Source organism: Pyxicephalus adspersus, chromosome 8, assembly GCF_032062135.1.
Source record: "Pyxicephalus adspersus chromosome 8, UCB_Pads_2.0, whole genome shotgun sequence".
NCBI classification, from domain to species: Eukaryota; Metazoa; Chordata; class Amphibia; order Anura; family Pyxicephalidae; genus Pyxicephalus; species Pyxicephalus adspersus.
In genome coordinates this window covers 27,459,015-27,475,860 of record NC_092865.1, presented here as the reverse complement: position 1 = coordinate 27,475,860, position 16,846 = coordinate 27,459,015, and the positions used below count along the sequence as shown (strand labels likewise).

The window sequence follows — 16,846 nt, the reverse complement described above, 5'->3', positions numbered from 1 at the left end:
AAAGAAATTGTGCTCTACAAGAGTGTGGCTGGGCTGTTTGTATGGTGGAATGCAGCCAACTAGACAAGATGATATCTAGCCTTCGGCTTCTGGCCTGTGCAAAGTGTTCTAGTTTTCCTAACAAACCTTGGAGCTAAGGATTTGGGTTAGATTCTGTATGATATACTTTGATAATGGGCTCACAGCCCTATGCCTACATTAGCAGCCATTGGCTGTGAGCTTGTTCCTAATGCACAGGGTGCAGCAACTGTTCACTGTGTACTAAAAAGAAGCTGATGAGGTCTATGTGGTTCTAACAATCAGATTTCATTCTTATGTACTGAAAAAGTTCAAACATTCTTTCCTGGTCCCCAGTGCCATGTGGCCACTTCTTTATTGTTGTTTCTCTTGTATATCTTTTGCTGTATTCTCAGTGACATAATGTAATTAAAGGCTACATTGTAAGGGTCTAAAACCATTCCTATAATTTTAAATATAGGCATAGAAAAAAAAACTGAAGTTTGCCTATGGTATGGTTCAACTTCTTGAGCTTAAAAATGTCAATGCAAAAGAAGAAAGGCATTCTGGTAAATGGTATTTTCACATAGCAAGCACCACAACCGTAAGATGGAAGTAAGAGTCAGTACAAATAAGTCAGTCAAACAGTAAACCCTAATTTAGGAAAATTATTTGTAACAGTCAAAATGGCACTTTAATGGGGTTTTTTAGTTTCGGTCCACAAGAGCCAGGATCTGTACCCAATTTTAATGTTTCTGTAACATACTGCAGCTTTGCTGTAACATATTCAGTTTATATAAAAATCCTGGCCTGTTCGTGAGTGGAGTTGGACATCCCTGATCTAAAAAAAAAAGTTCCTTTAGTATCCAGTATGTTGAGTAAACGTGTTGGCATTTTATATCCAGCATGGAGTTTAAACCAGGAAGCAGTTAAACACACAGATAAAATACATATATACATGCTGTTTTACCAGCCAAACGATTTGTACATTTCTCTATCAAATTCTGAGATTTGGGGCCCTTTCAGACTTGTGGTTGAAAACTGCTGCTATGCCTCCATGTAGGCATTGTCTTTTGTTTTCTTGCATTTGCGATGGTGGTGCAGGTCTTCTTCCAGGGAAGGAAAAGAAACCTAATCGTCAGAGGCAACATGTTGCTTCCGGGAACCATTCTGCAACCTCAATGCAATGCAAATGTTTTCACAAAGTGCTTTCCAACCATTCTGATATAGTTTATTTTGATCAGTTAGGAGCTTTGTTTAGCATGCAGTACAACTCTGTGAAAGGGGCCTTATGCAGCTTTGCCTCACAACACATGGCGGGGCAGACCTAATTTATTGTCATAGATAAGTAACCCATACTGATTCTGTCTCTCCAGCTTGTGAAAACTATTTGGCTCCTTGTGTTACTTTACCTTTCTCCACCATTTGGGTGCTGCTGTGCAGGAGATCCTGATCCCAAGTAAAATTAACGCACACTGACTGCATATAAAATACATCAAATGATAAATTTAATAATGCAGAGCTACTTTATATTATATATTATAATTCTGCCCGGAGTTCAGCCTTTAAGAAATCATTAGGTAGCATTTTCAAAACATTCATTTTTCATTTTGAATCATTATTAAGGATTGCTACGGTATTAGGCAGTATATGGATGACCTTATATTAATGGTTATATAATCCATGTTCTGATTCTTTAGTTTCAATATGAATTGTGTGTTATACATGTCTTTCAATATCAGATTTGTGATCTATAAAGTACATAAAAAGTCTCAGCTAAAAAGAATTCAGCTTGTTATTTATGCTGTACAAAAAAAGTTATAGAGCTACTGTAGGTTTTCAAGGTGATACTTTTTGTAGTGACACTTTATGAATTCCAGGTCAATGTTATCAATATAAACTTACAAAATTCTGCTTTCAGTCTATAGCAATGCTGATAAATTGTCATTTGGGCTATAAAATTTCTGTGCAGTTTTGTTGACCCTGGAGACAATTTTTTTCCCAAATGCACTATTATGTTTTCCAGGCTATTTTTAAAGGTTGTTTTCTGTAAAATATACTTTGGTCAATAAATTAAACTGATCAGTATCATTTCTCATAAAAGTCAGTGATGCTGAAAACATGGATCTGATATAAGGTACCAATTTCAACTTAAATTGAAACTAAATTTTTTTTTAAAATTGCAACTATGCACGTCTTTATTATCATTACACAGTATTTATATGTCGCTGACACATTACAAAGTTCCTAGTAATGTTACTAGCTGTCCTTCAAAGGTGCTCACAATCTAATGTCCCTACCATAGTTATTTGTCATTAACAGAAACTTTGGCCAAAGGCCAGAGTGCTAACCACTGAGCCACCGTGCTTCTCTTTAATTGCAAAAGGGCAATGACAATGGGCCTAATTTATTAAAACTCTCCAAGAGTGGAGAGGATACACTTTCATCAGGGAAGTTGGGTGATTCAGCAAACCAGGAATGGATTTCTTAAGTAATTTGTTAGCGAATGTTTTCAATCCTAGACGAGATCCATTCTAGGTTTGCGGGATCACCCAGCTTCACTGGTGAAATAGTATCTTCTCTAGCCTTGGACAGCTTCAATAAATCAGGGCCAATAGTTTCAACAATGGCAAAAACTATGTTCAGCTCTTTTCAGACAGGTGGATGTAATCCATCAGGTCCCGGTGCTTTATCAACCCTAATTTCATCCAACTGTTTGTCAATCATATCAATTTTGAGCCATTGTGGCTTATTTAAGGCAGTGACATTGGTACTAGCCATTTGGACTTGTGCTCCATCATTTTCCTTTGTGTACAAATAGCTAAAAAAGTGTTTAGTAAATCTTCCTTTTCTTTATCGCCAGTTACTAACCTCAAGACATCCTTTAAGAGGCCTATACACTCACCTGTCTCTGTTCCATTGCAGGCACCACCATCTTCTTCAGCTCTGCCTTCAGGTTGGCAGTCTTGATTAGCCAGGCAGGGCTGATGTAATGTTCATTCAATCCCAGCAACCCCCAGGGATCCCAGGATACTTGGCATGATTTTTTTTTTAAAAAAGATAGCAAACAGGCAGGTACGTAGTGGTACATAGGGGCATCGGCCCTTTATTTTGCAATAAGCAATCTGCCTTATAACAATTTTTCTTTGCAAAGCTCGAGTTCCGCTTTAAAGAGGATCAACACTCTTTTTCCATTTGGATTAGATTGTGAAATGTTCAGAGAATTTAATTCCTGAGCTTGGACTAAAGCAGAGGCTTCTTAAAAAGGAATGCTTTCACATCCCAAATCCCTCTAGGACACAATGTATTTAGAAAGCCACATCTAGCAGATAGTCTAATGTCATCTACATAGGATGAAAATATCCAGTCAAATGAGATTTTATCTGCATCCATTGATTTTTCTGCTTAATGATAATAAAATATGTTCATGTAAGTTAACATTTAAATAAAATGTCAATGCAAACATTGCACCTTTTCAGTACATTTAACTTAAACAGAAAACCAGAAAATGTACAATTTTCTGTTAGTTGATAACAGTGTAATCAATCCTTAATATAATATTAGTGGCAGCAGTAGTGGTACAAAGGAACAGTAGATTCTGGCACCAGTAGTTTTAGTCTGAGGCACAGAGGATTGCAGGTGATTCAGATTCAGGTGAGGTATGTATGCAAGCAAAAGGTTCACTTTACACTCAAGACAGTAAGTGTATAGGTTAAGGTTAGAAGGGGAGTCCATGTAAATGTTAGATTTAGAATTACAGGATTCATTAGTGTGAAGGGTAGTGTTAGGGTTACAAAGATGGTAAATGTAAGGGTTAGTATGACAGTTATAAGGAGTGTTAGTGTTACAGTGAGGGTTAGTGTCAGGTTTACAAGGAGGGTGAGTATATGAGTTACTGCAAGAGTTACAGAGAGGGTTAGTGTTAGGGTTACAGCGAGCTGTGTAAATGTTAAATACCGTTTTATTGTGAGAGTTACAAGGAGGGTTAGTGTGAAGTTAAGTGTTATAGGGAAGGTTAATGTTAGAAATACAGTTCTGCAAAAAGTCCAGTTGGTGCTGAGCAGAAACACTTAAAGCTAATGCATTGTTAGTAGCAGTATTAGTTACTTAGTGGGTAAAGAATTGCATATTTTAAGAACATTTGTCTATCTTTTTCCTATTTGCTAAACAAAACAAATGTGTGTAAAAAATGTATGATGAACCTGGATGAAAAAGAGGTTTACACAATTGTTGGTGGACAATATATTACATAAGGAAATTGTGTTTTACTCATATTTATTGTACACTTTCCCTGAGAGAAGTATGATGGATGCCTTTGCAGAGTTGCTTTTGAGCATGCTTGTTACCTGGGTTTGTCTGTGACATTGGAGTCACCTAAAGTGACCGGAAGTGACCTGCTCATTCCTTAGGAACCCCTAGCAACCTAGCACCAAAAGATAGTGTTGGTGTTTGAATTTGGGTTGTCCTTTTATTCGACCCGAATATAGCTGTTTGGGCACTGGAGGTTGAATGGGGACAAGTTTCCCCATTCATTACATCTAGTGCCCTGTGTTCTTGGATAGAGAAACTCTATCCAAGACCACATACAACTAGTAAAGGGCTGCAAGGGGTATCTGATTGCTCTTGCATCCCTTATTAGTCCCTAAAAATAACCCAAATTCTCCCACCGTTGACATCAATGGTGTTCGAATTCGGCATTCGATCACCGGAACAATATCTCACTATTTGATCGAATAGCTGTCAAATAAAATAGTGAGATATTCAACAAACATTAGTTACAGAATCAGCAGTAAATGTATAAATTTGTCAGAATTTTCTATTGCTATACTTTTATCAGGTTTGTGACTGTGAAAGCATCAGACAGCAATAGTGTGACATTCTTAGAAGAAGAGGTCAGCATTGGCAGCCCAGATAATTTTCCAATAAAACTTGTACTTTAAGTCTTGTCCTTTGTTTACTAAGATAACGAGGCAAACAACTAGCAGAAAGAAACTCATTTTTCTAGAAGATGTTGTGATTACTCCCCATGGAAAACCCTTGCTGTTTAATGAATACAAACACCATATTAGGAAAATAACACAAAATTGAATAGTTTCACTGGCATCTGCAACACCATCAATTATCTATTATATAAAAAAAATGTTTTACAAGCCCAGCATACCTTCTCCCATCTTGGTATATTCTTAACTTGCATCATTATTGTTTGTCAAACAAAAAAGCCCTCTGTGACATCTTTCTTAGTAGAAATAGTTAAAGAAAAATAATAAAAATAGTGTTTCTGTCAAATCTGAACTTTCTAACTGCTTTATCATAAGTTCAAGGTTTTCTCATTCCTTACCCAGAAATACGAGAAATACTCGTATTGCTTCTTATAGAAGCTTGCTGTCCCAGAAGTCTGTACAGAGTTTGAGATCTAATAACAGAGAGCTTATTGTTGTATTCTATGTGGTATCCACAATGCTTCAGGTGTGCTGCACTAGAAGTTTTATCTTTGGCTAAGAAGTTGTGTATATACAGGAATGGCAGCACAGATTTATTATTACAGTCTTAAGTTAGTAGTTGAGGCTTGTAGGTGGAAAAGCAGACAATACAATGCTATACAGTGGGCAAAACACTTTTTTTTAATTAAAAGACAAAGTCAGAACCTTTGATAAGACTGTTTTGTCCAAACGATGCAGTATACCCAGATTGCTGTAAGAGATTGGAACAATAATTAGAGCTTTATAAAATTCAATGAAGAATATGTAAACAGTTATAATGCATATTGCGATCTGATACATCTAAAGATGTGTCCAGTGTTCAGATATGAAAAGGACATTCTATAATGGTAAGCACATTGTTCACAGTTTTTAGGCAGCCAGGAATATTGCAGGGCATGGAAACTCATTGGATCTACCACTAATTCCTACCATCTGTTGGACCTTTCTTAGTTCTGCAATATGATCTTGCTACAACTAAACATGTTGACTTGCGTCAGTTTTGCTTGATTGAAGACAAAACATTTCTCCGTCTGGAGAACGTAGATTATTTTATGGAAACCTGAGTGACCCAGCAAACCTAAAATGGATTTTTTTATATTATTTGCTATTAGTTGGCCAAAGGTTTGGACCAGATCAATTTTAGGTTTGCTGGGTTACCCAGATTCTTCTATGATAGTCTATCTTCTCCAGTCTTTGAGAGCTTTAATATATCTGTGCCCATTTAATTTCTCTTGGATTTTGGTCTGCAATCTGACTTGCAGCCCATTTTCTGATCATGTTTGTCTGCTGCCTGCTCTTACTTTCAGCCTATGACTTGTGTTCCTGTTTTGGAAATTTGTACTGTACTTGGTTCTGATGCAGTTTCCGGGCTCTAAACCAGTGTCAAATTCCATCTATTTTGGGTCAAATAGCAATTTGACATTTGCAATGCATTAGATTCAACAAACATAAAGAGTTTCAAATGCCATAACCAGAAAATTTTGGGGATATATAAATGGGGTCTTTTCCTTTGTCTTCACTGATAAATTCTCAAGTTATTCTATACCATTGCTGGTCTGCCAACAAGAAGACAGGCACTTGCTGCTAAAAGGAAAAATATGCATGTAATACATTTTAGTTGATACTTTGGCAGAGAAAACTCAAAAATTTGATAGATAATCAAAATCTGACCAGCATGAAGTGAATTAAACAAAATGATGTGTCCTAAAGTCAGCGCTGTAAGCACAATTCCATGAAAATCCTTAGTTTAGCAGAGTTGGACACTGGAGTTGGATGCCTTCCCTTTTGTAATGCCATAGCCCATATAAGGCTGTACTATACTTTCTTTTATACCTCTTGATAAATGAGAATCCCCATGGATTTATATTTCACTGTTCAAAAGTAAGGGATAGTCAGCCCAACCTAAATGAAGTACTTTGCAGCACATTGGACACTTGGCAGTGAAGGCAAATAAGTTAGGGGCCAATAACCCTTTTACTAGTTTACCAAGTGGATTGGATTACCTACCACACCAAATATCTGATTACTGCTAAACAGAATAGTTTATTGCAACCTCAGGTTAGCAGGAAATGAATCATACACCATTAAATACTGTCTAAGATCTTAACAAGTAAAAAACACACAGGTCACCATTAGTTTATATGCGACTAAAGCATCCTGAATACATGACATTTGTGAACGAAAGTTCCACTCACTTACATAAAAAATTAATAAAGGAACAAAATAGTGTGAGTCATCATTTCAAGCAGTACTACCACCAGGTCTCCCTTGGAGTGCAGAAAACATAAGGAAAATAACGTGCCTGTTTGCTTTGGGCAGCAGGAATAGTTCATTTTACAGATGGATTTTCTCATATGTGGTAATTTTTTTTCTAGTTTTGTGTCAGTAAACAGACATGGTTAAACACCTATTCACCAAAATGAATCAATAATTCAAAAATACCTTTTCTTTAGAAAGTCAGTTTTGAGTAATGAATGATAAAATGTAAAGACAGATCAGAAATATGTAGAAGTGTAAGAACAAAGGAGGCATGTAGAAAAGCACCCCTCGCCTCTGCACTCGCCCTCAAACTTCACTGTGCTATGTTTCATCTTTAAAGCGGAACTAAACTGAAAATTAAAAAAAATTACACTTAACCTTTAATTCCACAGATCCCTCGATCACTCTGGAGCTTTTATTGATCGGGTCCTGCGCCATTCTGGAGTTCTTCTCCTCGCCCTGGTGCGGAGGAAGTGTCCGGCGCCACCATCTTCAACCTTCTTCTTCCTTCTTTTGGATACGTCACCCAATCTCGTACTGTGCAGGTGTGAGATCGGCTGATGTAGCCTGCTGCAAAAAAAAGACAGCGCATGAGATCAGCATCTCTTTCCCCTCAGTGAAAAAATATGCCCCTTCTGTGTATGGTCAAGATCGGGAAGGAACAGCCAAGAGCCTCCCAAAATTTGTGACACAGGTACTCTAGGAGGATATGCGCTCCCATTCAGTCTTTATCGCTGCTGAGTGTAGGTAGGTCTGCTTTGAGCAATATTTTACCATCCCTGCTAGTGCACTTTGTATAGCAATACGTGTTCAATATATCTGTGGGTTTCGTTCTTTAGCAGAATATGCTGGAGTGTATAGGAAAAGAAATCATCACTAGTGGCAAGTGATGTACAGTGCAATGAGTGGGCCCATTCCAAAGTGTGTACTTCTTACACAACACCATTAGCTTTGTCTCTGGAAATACCTGCTTTAACCTTTTGGATTCCACATTTACCTATTTGCCACATCAAGAGTTGTTTGGTCTCTTAAAGACAGCTTGAGGAATAGGACAGTCAACAGCTCTGCCGAAACTCTGACCCTCTTCTTTGGCACTGACCATTACTAAGACACTACATGAAAGAAGAAAACCCTAAATAATGTTTCAAGAAAGCAATTACAATTAATGTGCTTTTTCTTAGTAATAAGACAAATGAAAGCAAGTAAAAGTCACGCTTGGTTATGAAACGCTAATTATACGTTTGTAGATAAGATTGCTTTTGTTTTTTGTGTTTTCTTTTTCTAAAATTGCGTGAATAAAAGAAGCTTCCCTTTCTGTTTGTCTGATATGGCATATACTTTAAGATTCAACAACTTTCAGACATGATTTATTTTTAAGGCATTAGACTGTGAATCATTTTATTAGTCATTGTGGTTTTAATAGCGTACGTAATAAAAAGAGAGAACACCGCTCTTTCTACGAAGCATGGCACATTATTGGTTATGGGTGGCTATTTTCATGATTTTATTTGTACAGAAGGGCTGAAGACAGTTCCATGATAGAAAAATGCCACATAGTTTAAATAAATTGAAAATCTTCAAGATTATAATGCAGTACACAGCAATTTCACTGCACTTCACTCAAGGTCGTAACTGGGTTTGTCGACAGTCTTTCTTCCCACAGTTTGTACTTAAATCAGATATATGGTTAAAAAAAAGTTGAAAGCATAACTGCATGAGTTGATTAGCAAAAATAAAAACAGAATCTAATGTATGATATGTTGATAAATGAGGATAACAGAGTTTATTTATATATAAAACTGAAGTGTACTTTGCTAGAAAGAAATATATGGCTTGCAATTCCAGGAATCCATTTGAAAATGCTATTTGACTTGCTGTCACTAGCTTCAGTAATTCTGAATCAGGGTCCTGGAACAAAACAAACAAAATTCAACTAAGAAAATACTAAAATTCCTTTACTCTAAACCACTCTTTGTTGATCAGGGTTTCGTAAAATCCTCTGGTATCTTCAGAGGTTGCTCAGCGCTATTTGACTTATAAGCACTGGTGGATTGATCTCCTGCCTACACTGGCCACTAACATAGAAGGGCAAGTTTGTACTGCACATTAATGTATAGGTAGCAATACACTAACTACAATTAAATGCTGACATTGCAGTATTTTAGGTATTTCTTTGCCCAGTATTATTATTTGTGCAATTTCATGAACAGTACTGAACATATTTTGTCATCAAAAAACAGCTTAAAAGGACTTGTCGGATGTCCCAAAAAATCCACAAATGTAGTTTTTCTGTAAATGACTCATCCTGGCACTGAATTAGTTATTGACAAATGTAAACAAAACCAGCCAGTGTTGTATTAAAAACAGGAATCAGTGATTTTCGCAACAGGAGTCCACGAGTTTGGCATTCACCATGATTGACCGTGAATTACATTTCTGGATGCTGTGATTGACCTATGAATTACTTCTTTGGATATAAGTAAAGGTTTACTCTTTATAAACAATCTGAAAGTATGTGTTGTGCTATATTTTAAATAAAAAAAAAACAACTTTTTTTTCTGTGTCATTATTTCTAGGTATTTAACCTCCCGACCGTTAAGCCCGACCTTCGTACGGGCTAAAAAAAGTTGCTCTTTTCGTTAAACCCGAGATTTTCTGTACATTAAAATCCCCACTTACCCAGGTAAGTGGGGATTTTTTAATGTAGGGAAAATCTCGGTCCCCCTGTGCTCATCCAGCGTCGGGTTCGTGTTCCAGCGTAGTCCTCCGTCGATCGTCGTCCGTCGGTCTCCCTCTCCAGCGGGAGATCCCCAGTGGGGATTTTTTAATGTAGGGAAAATCTCGGTCCCGCTGATCATCCAGCGTCGTTCTCGTTCCAGTGCCGGGTGATCTCTGAAACAAGAAGCCGGCCGGCGGATTTTTTATATTCATTATATCTACTAGACCCCTATTCGGACATATTTCTGTAAGTTACAGGTCTACAATTTAAAAAAAAAATTTCATGAAAACCTGTAACACTTTTGGTACAGAAATCTAGACCTCAGTGTAACGCCCAGGTGGTTAATAAACTCTTTTTGGTAATGGGGTGCTATCTACTACTGTACTGTTTTCCCTGGGTGAGGGAGCCACTATCTAGGTGCAAGCATTTAGGGGATAAGATATGGGGATGAGGCTCTCTCCCCCAGTTATGCCCCTTCCAGAACCACAGAACATAACTGGGTATTAAAGCTTTAAAGTAAAGATAACAGACACTGTTAATCCAGGGAACACCTGTTTGCATTAGGGAATGAGGAAGGAATTTTGGAGTTGGAGCAAACTGTACCTGGATTTTTTTGCCTTCCTCTGGATCAACTATGTCCATAGGGTTTTTCTGGTATATGTTGGTTCCCTAGAGATTGAACTTGATAGATGTATGCTTTTTTTCCACCTGACTAACTATGTAAAAGAAGGTGTACTGTTACTAATCGCTTGTCCTTTCAATTTCAGGCCAGCTAGGTTTAGAAGGCCTGGTATGAGCAAAAAGTAGGACACACACTTTTTATTCGCAGACTGATTCCCGGCCATAAATTGTCTGGCTTAAGTTTTGGGGGGATCAATTTTTTGATTCAGCTTCTGTCTTTTCTAATTTTTTTATATGAAGGATTCGTGTTTTGTTACATTGTCTCCTGCAGCTGCAATACCTTACCACTACTACTACTACCACTACTACTATTACCATACTATACATTTCAAAAGGTTGTGAGCTTTTTTCATTTCTGATTATTTAACATGTCACATTTAAAGAAACTATTAACTGGGGACAAAAACCTAATTTTATGGAATTATTAGAATGGTAAATATAAGACAGATTTCAATGCAAATAAACCTCTATAGCATCTTAAAAACGTTTCTTTAAAAAAAATGTTTTGGGGTTTCATGTCACGCTGACCCCTTCGGAAATTTTAATGACATATGTATAGGGGCTTTGCAATTAAACTAAAAAAAATTGGCAGAAGGCCTTAAATGGTTTTCCAGAATATACCTAAATTTTACAGAAAGACTGCATACTACAGTGAAGAAGAAAGACATTAGAGGTCCGCATATCCCAGTTTCAAAAATGATGATCAGTTATTGCATTTAAATGAAAGGAGTTTCAGATTGCCATTTAAGGATATTTAAAAATAATTAAACATGTCTTGCTTATTTAAGGTTTCTGATCATTACTCATATTAATATATTATATGCCATTATTACATAATATTGCCAGCTTCTATGAAATACAACCCATCATGTCTGAGAGCCATGTACAGACCATGTTTTGCCTCTTTGGCCTATATAACGTTCTATGAAAGAACCACACTGTATGGGAATTTTAAAAGAACAATTGTCTTGAAAAAAAAAAAGATTTAGACACATTTAAAATTGTTGCCAGGCATGTAAATATTACCTTTATAAAATGTTAAATGAGCTTTACAACCAACCCTCTGACCTCTAATCCTAATTTTTTTTCTTTAAAGATGTATATCACCAGCACGGTTAAAGCCAAAGGAACACGGCTTGCCAAGCCAGTCTTGTGTCTGGGATTGATGTGTTTGGCATTTCTTACTGGAATAAACAGGGTGGCAGAATATCGCAATCACTGGTCAGACGTCATAGCTGGCTTCCTCATTGGAATATCAATAGCTGTGTTTCTGGTATGTATTTTCTTACACAATGGGTAAATGTATTTACCATCAGCTGCTTTTTTAAATTTCAATTTCAACTTCTGTGTGCTTGTTTTGTCTAGGTTGTTTGTGTGGTAAACAGTTTTAAGGGAAGACAAACGGAACATGAAAAATCACCAATTGATAACTTGGCGCAAATGCCAGTGATCAGCATCCCACGGGTAGAAAGTCCCTTGGAAAAGGTAATATTTTTTACTTGCTGTTATGTATGTGTCTATGCTCTAATATTATTGAACTGCCTGCCAAGCTATGTCAATAATCAGTGAAGAGTTAATTTTCATCTCATATGTTCATGGGTATACTTTGCATACACATTTACGCATATGATGCATATGATATACCCATGGATTGTTACAAGCTTATGTAAATCTAGAGAGAAGTCAAAGGCTTTTGCCGAGTAGACAAAACTGCAGTATTTAAGTATTTTAATATTTAAGTACAGTATCACATGTCTACCAAACAAAATACATTTTTCAGTGGGCTGACAAGGCTACACTTCAGGAATTTATTAGAATAATGTGGTCAAGTTGTAAGGAAAATCTCCTGAACAAGAAACTTTCTGCATTAATCAACGGCTGGCATAAAACAAGACAAAAATTTTTTTTTCTTTGATGACTTGGACGACTGGATAAACTTTTTTACTTTTCAAAATACATTTTGAAACTTAACTGGAATATTTGTTTGCATTACTATTAATTTTAATTGTGTATAAAGAAATAAATGTTGCTATAAAGATCATATCTGTGCATACAGGCCTCTTAAAGGATGTCTGGGGATTGGTAACCGGCGATAAAGAAAAGGCAGATTTACTAAATACTTTTTTTTAGCTCCGAGTACACAACAGGAAAATGGTGGAGCTCAAATCTAAATGGCTAATAAAAATGTCACTGCCTTAAATGAGCCACTATAGCTCAAAATTGATATGATTGAGAAACAGGCACCAGGACCTGATGGATTACATCTACCTGTCCTCAAGGAGCTGAGCTCGGTTTTTGCCATTGTTAAAGCCATTGTTTCTAAATTTTAGAGAATCTTTAAGCACTGGCATGGTACTAATGGTTTGGAATAAGGCCAATGTGGTTCCTATCTTTAAAAAGTGAGCAAAGTCTTTACCAAGTGCCTACAGACTGGTTAATTTAACTTATGTAGTTGGAAAGGTCCTAAAGAGTTTGATAATAAACCACATAGAGGTGTTTCTGCTGGAAAATAATATTGATAGCATGGATTCAAGAAAGACCGAAGTTGTCAAACAAATTCACGCTGTTTTTTTTAGGAAGTAAGTAGACAGGTGGACAGTGGAGTAGCAGTTGATATAGTGTACCTCGACTGTGCTAAAGCATTTGACACTTGGGGGCTAAGAACATGCATGCTTCATACAGTCTAGGGGGAATACATTTGGGGGAGTCAGAAATGTAAAAGCATCTGGGGGTTCTGGTAGCTCATAGACTTGTCTGCAATATCTAAAGCTAGCAAAGTACTTTCTTGTATTTAAGGAGGAATAGACTGCAGAGATGGAGACATATTCCTGTCCCTGTAAAAAGCATGGATCAGAACACATCTGGAACATGAAGTCCAGTTTTGGACACCAGTTCACAAAAAAAGATATTGTGGTACTGGGGAGATGCAGAGAAGGACAACTAAAATAATAAAAGGAATGGAGGAGCTCAGCTATGAGGAGAAATTAGCTGAACTGAGTCTTTTCTCCCATAAGAAGAGACATTTAAGTGGGGGATATGATCACCCTGTATAAATATATAAATGGTCCATATAGAGAACTCTCTTCCCAACTATTCACTTTAAGATTATTACAAAGGACAAAGGGACAAACATTGCATTTTGAGGAAAAGAAATTCAGTATCTGGATAAGGAAAGGATTCTTCACTGTAAGGTCTGTGAAAATGTGGAATAGGCTCCATCAGGAAGTTGTTTTAGCAAGTACTATTCATTGCTTTAAGAAAAAGTTGGATGCTTTTCTAAAAGCACAGAATAAAATTAGGTAATAATGGTTTAAAGTAAAGATAACAGACACTGTGATCCAAGTAACATCCGATTATTTTTTTTAGAAATATTTAAATCCTGTGTGGTATGAACTTTCTTCCAACCTAACTGACTATGTAACTATAAAATAGTCAAAATAAAAAAATAGTGGTCTACAAATACATTTTGACCAATGTATAGAAAAAATGTGAATTATAATAATTTTGTCAATATATAATATTCATTTAACATAAGGATTGCTTTTACTAAAAAAACCTTTATGGTCCTGTGCCTAGGACAGCAGGGTTGAAAGAGATTCTAAATGTGCAATTTATAATAACTTTTATTGTAAGAGAAGGGGGTGCAGAAGATTTTGGGAACAATCTGCAGGTTCTTTTTAGTTTAATAAACTTACTATCACCTCTTCTCCTTCTCATTTGACTGTCTGCAGAGTTTTAAAAAAGTAGCTTTACATTAAATTTAGACACAAGGTAGCCTCTCACAGTGTTTTTATGCTCTAGTTTTTAATAAACAAAATAGGGGGATGTTTTCAAAAAAGCACCCAAACCATGAACATTAAAGTCTACATATTCCAAACTAGCAGTTTTATAAAAAGCCTTCAGTGATCTTTGTAGCTGCAAGTACTGTAGAGAAAATCATCCTCAAAGATCACAATTTAAACAATGAAGTCTCAACTCCTATGCCCTATTTTTTCTTATATTGAGGACTAGGAAGCCTTCCATGCAGTGCTGTAAATCTTTCTACAGGTATTGTTTTGATTTTCTTCACATTACATGAATAGTTTATTTTTCCACAGTGGTTACAGCTACAGAGGTTAGTAAGAGCTTTAAAGCCCCTTCGCTACTTTCTTTAGAATATGTAAATTGTAGGTGGTAAAAGCAGAGCTTTGCTTTTTCATATCAGAGCCTCCAGAAGAGCAATAAATGTCATAGTAGGGACATCACCAAATATCTTTACAAACCTCAACCAACAAGCAGTCAGAGATAGTCAGAGATAGCAGTGCTATGGATCTCACACTGCAGGTATTCATTTATCACGCTGTAGGCACAGGAGCTCCCAGGCACAATCATACAAAAGGAATTGTGCTGTTATTTACCAAGATGAATTCTAGACAAGAGAAAAATATTTCAGGGTTGTGCTTAAACATAATTTTTAAATTTTTAGATGTTACCTATACCCGCAAATGATTTGAGTTTACTTTTACTTTCTCCCCCAGCTCTAGAATCGTCCTTTAAAAATTCTCCTCTATATGCGGATTATAATTTTACATTTAAATTAGCTTCATATTCTGTTGCCATTTAAAATAACAATCATCAGCCACATTCACTCCTTTCTGGTAATTTCTTATTTACAGCCCTTGATCAAACATATAATCTAAAGTAATTAATTCCTGTGTGAGGAATGACAGCCGTTTCAATAGATGCAGATAAAAATATGCAAGCAGCTATCTCTTGAGAAAACTAGCAGCAATACTGAATTTTAAAATAGGCTTCATCAAGACCAGTAACATGGCAACATCAGTATTTATACTGAAGTGCAGAACAGTATTTGGGGGGTAGCCAATGAGCAGACATTAAATATTTGAACTAAATAATCCTCAAAAGTGCAGAAATCGGGCACAAAAACACTGGGGTTCATTTGCAAAAGGTTTTTTTTTTTCATATACCCAAGTAAAGCACCATTCAGATCAAACAACCAAACATGTTAAAAGACATTCAAATGGAATCAATTCAAACTAAAAAAAATAATTACCGGGTTTTAGAGGTTTTTTTTGTCAGAAAAAAAATATTTCTTTCTGGCACCAGCAAGAATAGAACTGAATACCAAAGGCAATGTTACCCCTGCTCACATCATCGACGGCTGCCCAATGGCTAAAGAGGATCGTGCTAGACCAGGGAGAGTAATCAGCAGAGTCATCCAGCAGATAGTGATTTGGGGGGGGATGCAATAGTGACGGGATCTTGATTTTTTTATGGTTGCATGGTGCCATTTAAAAAGTAGGTCTGTACTAAAATCATAAATATAGTTATCATAATTCACTAACACTGAGTTTAGTTCTATGTGTTCCACTTACAATTGTTACATGTTACATCCAAACAATGAATATCTCATTTTTGCTAGTTTTATTGAAAGCATTTTTTTGTTTGATAGGATGAACAATACATGTGCATACATAGCATTCCGTGCTCTCTGTCCATGCTGTAATCTAATGAGTTAGCGTTGTTTTAAAATATTTTTTAGTGCACAACAAATCACCTCATCTGATGTAGAAGATGATATGTGGCTCCTTTCTATGTGTCTATCTTTTCTATCTTCTATTTGATATCTATAAATAATTTCTGGTACCTCCCTAATTCTCTGTTAACAACTGGCTACACACCAATACCAGTGTCACACCTTTTGACATCATCTCCATCTGGCTGAATATGACTCTAGATTCTGACCTTACAACAGGCTTGTCTAACATCTGGCACTCTCCATCTAACTGTAGTTTGCCACCTGTAAGACTATCCTATGGATTGCTCTTGGAGGGATTTTCATAGACTATAATTTGATATGTGATGCTTTTCTGAGACTGTCGGTGGCTCTTCTAACTTTTCTGAATAGTTCCTTACTCTCATATGAGATCTTTACACAGATAACTATTTATTAAAGGTTTTTTATTTCCCGAACATCACCAGTGTTTGAACATTCTATGCAACCAATCCATCTGTCCCACCAACACTCACCCTGGGGCTCTTGCCTGTACCCCTTCCTCCTTCCCCTTAACCTCATCAGGCCACTAAGGTTATTGCATAAAACACAATTTTAGTTTTTTTTAAATGTGGATCCACTCATTTTAAGTTGATGGGAATCCTTTTTTGCTTTCCCCCTAAAGAACATGTTGACAAAGACAGATTCAAACCTCAC

General features: G+C 36.5%; 1 protein-coding gene across 3 annotated transcripts in view; it reads left to right on the top strand.

The window, feature by feature from the left end:
- The window catches only part of PLPPR5 (phospholipid phosphatase related 5), a 126,998-nt gene that overhangs the window by 78,474 nt on the left and 31,678 nt on the right, over positions 1 to 16,846 (top strand). For all 3 annotated transcript variants that reach the window (XM_072419844.1, XM_072419846.1, XM_072419847.1), the window contains exons 4-5: positions 11,732 to 11,908; positions 12,001 to 12,120. In XM_072419844.1, coding sequence (XP_072275945.1) covers positions 11,732 to 11,908; positions 12,001 to 12,120 — 297 coding nt within the window. The remainder of the gene's footprint in view (positions 1 to 11,731; positions 11,909 to 12,000; positions 12,121 to 16,846) is intronic.